The 7,756-nt window shown below is 44.3% G+C and overlaps 2 protein-coding genes across 2 annotated transcripts; both read right to left on the bottom strand.

Annotated features, from left to right (window-relative positions):
• Positions 1-688: 688 nt before the first annotated feature.
• On the bottom strand, positions 689-3,865 carry LOC125523042 (adenine DNA glycosylase). Its single transcript, XM_048688080.1, has 7 exons — positions 3,391-3,865; positions 3,227-3,286; positions 2,429-2,545; positions 2,243-2,340; positions 1,382-1,926; positions 1,208-1,311; positions 689-1,124 (listed from the first exon to the last, which is right to left on the bottom strand). The coding sequence occupies exons 1-7, from the start codon at positions 3,754-3,756 to the stop codon at positions 1,032-1,034; spliced, it is 1,383 nt and encodes a 460-aa protein (XP_048544037.1). The 5' UTR covers positions 3,757-3,865; the 3' UTR covers positions 689-1,031.
• A 2,138-nt stretch (positions 3,866-6,003) lies between these two features.
• LOC125525837 lies at positions 6,004-6,579 on the bottom strand. Its single transcript, XM_048690844.1, has one exon. The coding sequence runs from the start codon at positions 6,541-6,543 to the stop codon at positions 6,172-6,174; it is 372 nt and encodes a 123-aa protein (XP_048546801.1). The 5' UTR covers positions 6,544-6,579; the 3' UTR covers positions 6,004-6,171.
• Positions 6,580-7,756: the final 1,177 nt, after the last annotated feature.

Genomic DNA, 7,756 nt, shown 5'->3' with positions numbered 1-7,756 from the left:
CATTGGTCGTTCGGTGGTCCATGAAGCTTGATGTATATTTGAAGTGCTTTATACTTAGGGTGAACATGTAATAGAGTGAGTACTTTTCAGAAAAAGAACTCTCAGTCAACATTAGCACAGTCCGATTCGGAATCAAGATCTGTGCAAACCTTGTGCTGGTCCGGGCTAGACGGCACGGTCTGAGCTGCCGAAATGGTACGGTCTGAGCTGCCGGAATGGTACTGTCTGTCTCGAGACTCAATCCTACAGAAGTCAACTGTTGATTCGTGGTGTTTCAGTTGGAGCACATTTTTCGAAGCCAGACAACAAAGTACTCCCTCCGTTTTTATTTACTCTGCACATTAGAATTGACTGAAGTCAAACTTAGTAAAGTTTGATCAAGTTTATAGAAAACAATATGAACATTTATCATAACAAATCTATATGATGTGAAAATACATTCATTAATAAATCTAATGGTATTGATTTGTTATTCTATAGATTAAGATTTTTGTTTATAAACTTTGTCAAAATTTACAAAGCTTGACTTTGACTAAAGCTAATACACGGACTAAATAAAAACAAAGGGAGTACAGAAACAGGGTTGCATGATGATACCAGCTTCTAAGAACTCAACTGTTGATTCGTGGTGTTTCAGTTGGAGCACATTTTTCGAAGCCAGACAACAAAGTACAGAAACCGGGTTGCATGATGATACCAGCTTCCTCTATTTATCCGTGGTGATAAACTGATACAGTTGTGAAAAATGCTAAATACATCAATTCTCCTGGAAAAATATAATGCCTAGAACTTTTCTTGCAAATGGATTTGATGATTAGGGGTGGTATAAAAGGCCGTTTCATGACCAAACAAACCCTCTTCGGAAGAGGAATCTACCTCGAGGTAACAGCAGAACATAAAAACTCAAGGGATAAGTTTTCACAAGGAATGCTGGAAATTTGAACGGCCTTTCTAGCAACAGTTCGCTCATGTGCTGAGTCAGCAACCCAGATACACACAAAATAATCTTACAAGTAATATAACCGCTTATGTTACTGCTTTTGCCGTCTGCTCCTTTTCCTCGTGGGCATTTGGCTTTGCTCCAATAGTTTTTTCTCCTTGAAAGCCTTCACCATATTGTAAACCTGAAGTGAAAGCATCCATGTTACATACAGTTCTGAACAAACCTGGGAAATTTTGACATTCCAGATATTTGAACTGCAATTACCTTCCGAATTCCCGATGTCAAGCCCATGGAATCGATTGAACTTTCATCGACAAGTTTCAGTTTCGTGCTACCTTGTCCCTTGTTGCATACTTGACCCACATCACCTACAATAGAAGAATTAATTAGGTTGCAACATTAGAAGCCAACTGCTAGTGAGGGCAGCACATGACCCACCTTTGATCTTGAGAACCATCAGCTCCACATGCATCGTCAAGCGAATGTGGGAGAAAATGTGAACATGCTGACCAACATCCTCCCTGAGGACCAGATTGGATTCCTGTTCAACATCTATGTCAACCAACTGCTTCAAATACCTATCCATCTCTTTTCTCCTGTTGAGCGGGTCGGTCTTACGTTCGTCAACAAGAACCGATGGGAACTCCCAGAGCCCTGCAAGCAGGCCCTCTTCTGGCCTCTTTATCAAGAGAAAGGAATTACATTTGCCGGCTGCCGTCTCTTGCTCCAAGCCTTGTGCAATTTGAACAACACAAACAGCAGCGAAATCACGACGCGGTTTAGCTTTCGGAACCACCCGTGGGTAGTCTGTAACTCCGACCAACGGATTTTCATGGGAAAGCGCAAGCGCTTGGCAGTGGCCAGAGACAGGGCACTGGGAGCAATCAGGCTTAGCCTTGCTGCACAATGTTGCTCCTAGTTCCATCATTGCTTGGTTGAAGTCTCCTGGCCTTGATGGATCGACCAGTTGACCAGCGAGCTCCCTATGATCCAGAAATGTATCAATATGGAACCAAAACTGGATACAGCTTGCACTTAAGTTGGGTGGAGATTGGCAGCCACAAAACAAGCTTATAAATTGATACATCAGCAATTGGTAATGTCCATTGAGGGTATAGCACAGTACTGTGCCGATTAGCTGTTTGGTGCAGAACAAAAATGACAATAAATTACCACACTGATGCTATTTTACACTAAATGTTAAGCATTATTGCAAATATATGACAACATAAAAAAATTACTACGACGGTCAACTCTTTCATTGCTCTCCAAGGGATCAAAGAGGATCATGCTACTTACCAGAATCTCTTTACTGTTGATGATTCTTTTGGGTTATCAGCAATAGCAAAAAGTCTGCTGATAACACGTACAACATTTCCATCCACAAGTGGGGTGACCTATAGTACAGAAATGAAGCAAAATCATTTGAATATGCAAAAAAGCACAAAGATGCTTATTTCAAGACAAGCTATATGGTTGCACAACCTCATTGAAGGCTATGGAGGCAATGGCGCCTGCTGTGTAATCCCCGATGCCGCGAACCTGACGAAGTGTTGATGCTGTGCTAGGGAATTCCCCCTTTTCCGCAATCTGGTTTGCTCCCTATTTCCCCATAAATAGAAACACGTCATCCACTATGCTGCAACGTTCTATGACCAAGAAGCACTGAAGATTTTTTTGTTTTTGTTTTGAGGATTCCACTGAAGATAATTTATGAGATGAGGAGTCAATCAGAAGAAAAAGGCTCAATTACTGAATACCCATGTCACCTGAACTACCCAAAACGTTATCCAATGAGCTGACAACTTGGCACTGGCCACTGACCGTAATGCAACAAGACTCAAGAACCTCCCTCATTTGAGACTAGTCACAATGGGAGTAACTTAACTAGTAACATTACACATTTCAATACAAAATTGCTTATGTGGCAGCTAATTAATGAGGAGAGAGGGGTTTGTGGTAACTTTAGGTAGTTCCTGTAACATCACACATTTCAAGGCATAATGAGTCTATAGCCTAATAAATGAACTCTTTCATGATACCACTCATATGTTACTACTCACTAGTATGAAGGTAGTAACATATACTAGTAACATCGGCAAGTTACTCCCCACTGTGAGCAGTCTGAAGGGAAAACAAGAAACTGAATCAACTTCCAAGCTCTCTCAAGCAAAACGTCAAACAGGACATGGGCACTGCGAAGGTTGCAGAAACTACTGAACAGTGCTACAATGGGCACCCCTTTCCTAGGGTTCTACGCGTAACAGCTTATACAAATCTCACCTCCAGAAGAAAGCGTGCCCTCCGGTAGTACCCAAGACCGGCCCACATCTCATTCACCTCCTGCAACAAGGAAACCCCGAATCAACCATTCGATCTCCACCCGCAAAATATGCATCAAAGACTGAATCTTTCGTGCGCAGGGGGTGAGCGCGTTTCTCTCTTACCTCCTGAGTGGCGGCGGCGAGGGTCTCCACGGTGGGCCACCGCGCCATCCACCGGGAGTAGTAATCGATGACGACGGGCACCCTCGTCTGCTGCAGCATCACCTCCGACACCCACACCGCATACGCCCTCTTCTCCCTGCCCTCGCGCCCCGGCGCCGCGGAGAATCGCCACGGAAGGTCGCGCCGGTGCGCGTCGTACCACCGGAGCAACCCCGAGCGCAGCGCGGGCGCCGCCGAGGTGGGCCCCGCCAGGACACCCGACGGCGCCAGGTCCTCGATGTCCGCCGAGGGGGGCACGGCAGCGGGGGAGGCCCGCGGTTTTCTGGTGGGCCGCCGGCTGGTGGTCGCCTTGGGGCTCTTGGCCATGGGCGGAGCTCGATTTTGAAATGTCGAGGGCCTTGGCGCCAGTAGGGATTGGGAGAGGAGTCGGGAGCGAAGAAGAAGAGTCTTTTTATGTCAAGGCGTCCCCAAACGAAAATACAAAAGGAGAAGACTCTATATACAAAAAAAGAAATTAGTAATTTAAAAAAAGGTTCAAAAAATTCCAAATCTTTTTTTATCAAACATAATCAAGTATTGTAGTCGTATAAAAAGATTCATCGGAGAATGACTTCCGTTGCATTCTGGGTTGAAGATTTAGCAAAAAACGCTATATATAAATACTATACACGCTATATTATCGTCATAAACTTCTCCTTTTTGCCCTGAAGTCAAAATGAATCATTTCTTGTCCAAACTTTTTATACGAGTAGAATACCTGATCATGTTTGATTCCAAAGAAGATTTATAATTTTTTAAACTTTTTTCTAATTACTAAAAAAATTGGCGCATATAGGGTGTGCCAGAACCCGAGAGCACCAAGTTCCCGTCCGTCCCACAAACGCTATCTTTTGGCGGACGCATCCGGTACAATGGCCGGCCATCCAATCGTATGTTCAAAACGCTCACTCGCATTTAAAACGAAAATTGAATCAAACAGCTAAATTCATTCAAACCAAACGAATTTATTATAGACCGAACCTAAAAATTTGATATATTTACATAAACCATACATATTCATCCGTTCAACTAAAATTTTTAAAAAAATCTAAACTAAACTACATCAGGTCTCGGACGATGAACTCGTGCGCATGGCGGGGTTGGCTGGTGGCACCTCCGTCATTATCCGGTCCGTTGATGTCACCGCTCCAGTCGGAGTCGGAGTCGGAATCGTAAGGGTCGCGGAAGGGCAGGTAAGGCCGCGGCAGCCCTGACCGGTCATCGCATGGTGCCTGGCGTAGGGCTGTGTCAGCCGTCGATGTAGCCACGGTCTGCCTGCCCCTAGCATTGCCATTGCCCTTGCCGGCCACGATGACGGCGACGCGCAGGGACTCGGGCACCCCCAACTTGAAGAGGGTGTCGGAGATGCGGCGTCGGCACCACACAGACATCTTCGCGGTGGTCCTAGATTAATCCTCAACCCATGCTAACCAAGCAGGGGCTGGTATCAGACCAAGCAGACATCATCGGAGAAGTACCACACGACAACGAACAACTCGAAATCCATCACCACGGACACCGCGAGCAGCCAAGACAACAACTTAATGAAGGGGACGGCGTCGTGACACCGCTGCCGTCCGATCCAGATACTCAGTTACAGCTACATGGTCGACTCGGTCCTTGTACTACTCCGCCTCCTCAACCCTATACAAGGTGGGTCTAGGGCGCCCTTGAGCGGGCAGAAAGCATGTGGGTAGATACACATGTTGATATTCATAGATTCAAACACTTTTAAATCATCATACGAGACTTGATCAAAACACTCGGCAAGAGTAGGATATTACCTCTAAGACGGAGGACCCGAACCTAGGTAAATCACTCATGTGAATCCCGTAACTAGATCCTCCTCATGCGCCTTGCTTCACAAAATACCCTAAATCATGAGTATTGCCGTGAAATCCCCGTGACATTTACTTATTAATTAAAAGTGTTTGGATATTTAAAAATACATTCATGCAACTAAGAAAATCATTCGCTGCATATAATGATAAAAGGATGTTCACATATTTAGAAATATTCATGTAATTTTAAATATTGTTCACGTCTTTCTAAAATGTTTGTGTACTTTAGAGAAGTGTTCAAACATTTTTTAAATTTCCATGAAATTAAAAAAAAGCTTTCATGCATTTATTCATAATTATACAATTGCTCTAATATTTTAGAAAGAAGATCATGTACTTTTTAAAAAGTGTTCATGTGTTTTTTAGAATGTTCACATATTTTTTAAATAATATATGTGCAAACTTCAATATATGCAACTAGGTATTTTTTTAGGTCCCGTTATTTCCGAAAACAAATTAATTTTACATTTGTGTTTGCCCACGATCATTTTGTGATTTTTTAGATATACATTTTCAAGCACCGAAACTTACAAATATCTTTCTCGAGAGATAGAAATGAATTTTCGTGATGTCAGGGCAGTGCCGCTGTTAGAAAGCGAACATGACCATAGAAAAGAAGAAGAAAGATGATTGGTCAAGTTGATTGATTTCCAAGAACAAAAGAAGACGAAGCAGAATCACACATTCACACTTAAACTTGATTGTTTTTTCCTATTTGAACTAGGGCGCCTAATCTTGATTAATTTTTTGATGGGTGCTAACATTTTTTTTTGTTTCGAGAACTAATCATGTAAACATACATAGAACACTAAGAAAATACTAATTAAATTCTCCCCAAAAAAGTGGTAAAACCAATTCCAAGAGCAGAAACTTCACCATAAAGAAAGACTACACAGTCAATCTAATTCAAACTGACAATCTTATCATCCTTCGCAGGCACGTAGGTCGATCTGCTCTTGATGAACTCCAAGCAGTCTGCTATGGCCTCGTTGTAGAAGGAGCTCTGATTCCTCTCTGCCGGCGCCGGACGGCGACGGCAGCTACCGCCAAGGGACGCCGCCGGCCTGCGCGCTCTCGACGTCGAGCAGCCGATCTTGCCACGGGCGGAGCAGCATCTGAGCTCCTCCACGCTCCTGACGAGCAGGCCGACGATGCCGGACAGCCGCACGCGCAGCCGGAGCAGCAAGCCCAGCCGGACACCACCACCGCTGCGGCGCACACGCCGGCGACCTCGCCGCCGGGGCTTGCTGCAGTTCGTCTGTTGGATCAGCATTGATCGTCTCTTAACCACTGCTGGGACTGGCGCGAAGCTGTGTACAAATGGGGTATATGATGAGCTGACCGCATTGGTGTGCTTATATATACAGCGAGATGCCTTCACTGGTGTAAGTTATTGTTGGACTAGACTTAGGAGTGGGATGTGGCAGGCCAGGGGTGCACCGGGACGTACACCATGTAGACCCATGTTCGTAGTCACCGTTATTCAACATATTTCGGCAATGATCAGTCCTTACCCGCTTCCCTATGGGCAATTACTCTATTTATTTAATGATTAGAGACATGGATGAACTAGTTTAACGCACATGAGAAGCTCTTGGATACCTTACCCAAGAGGTAAGACGGGGATGGGATAGAATAGCATTATCCGTACCCGTTACCCACTTTATCCGTAAAGGCCTTATATGTGAGCTCTAATTCAGCAGGCCCCAGGTATTTTTCACTCATTTCCAGCCAAATTTCTACCCATCCGACCATTTGGCCCAAAAAAGACAAAGAAAACCTTAGCCTAGCCACAAAATATGCCCAAAATGCGTTACATGTTGTTTATTGTACTGAAACAATGTTTTTTTTGCTGAAGGATGAAAAACCCGACATGGACATGGATGGTAAAGTTTTTATCACCGCGGACCAGGATGAAGACCGGGATGTGCATGAGGAGCCTATCACGAGGACAGGGATGGAAGTCCAATACCCGTCTAGGTGATCCTCATTGCCGGAAATGTGTGGGCTGTACTATACACTTGGTAGACTATTTGATTATACTCATGAGGTTTGTAGGAAAATGCGCACCACTTGTAAAATGCCACTACTTCCATAGGCTATGTTGTCAATCTGAGGCTGGAGGCTGAGGCTGACTAGTGAGATGTGAGATTCTTGCAAATACAATGGAACAAGATCTTCATCAAATAACTACAAACGTCAATTAGCTATTACCAGATCTACTAGACTTTTTGTGTCCTTACACTAGAGCATTTGACATGACATACCACCAAATATTCCAGATCTAACCACATTCCTTCCTCAGCCTACATAATTAACCGGGAACTTGTAGATAGTATAGCAGGGACGGAATCTAGCGTAGCACCAACCCTATACTCAGACAAGAACAAGAGAGTAAACTGATCGTTGGCATCTCTCGTGTGCGCACTGTTGCAAGTTTGCTCGTGTGAACAAGTGCACAGTTTGCTCTGCAAACTCCCAGTCGG

Source organism: Triticum urartu, chromosome 7 (genome assembly GCF_003073215.2).
Source record: "Triticum urartu cultivar G1812 chromosome 7, Tu2.1, whole genome shotgun sequence".
Taxonomy (NCBI): domain Eukaryota; kingdom Viridiplantae; phylum Streptophyta; class Magnoliopsida; order Poales; family Poaceae; genus Triticum; species Triticum urartu.
Note: the sequence above shows the minus strand (reverse complement) of the source record. Positions and strands in the feature narration are given on the sequence as shown.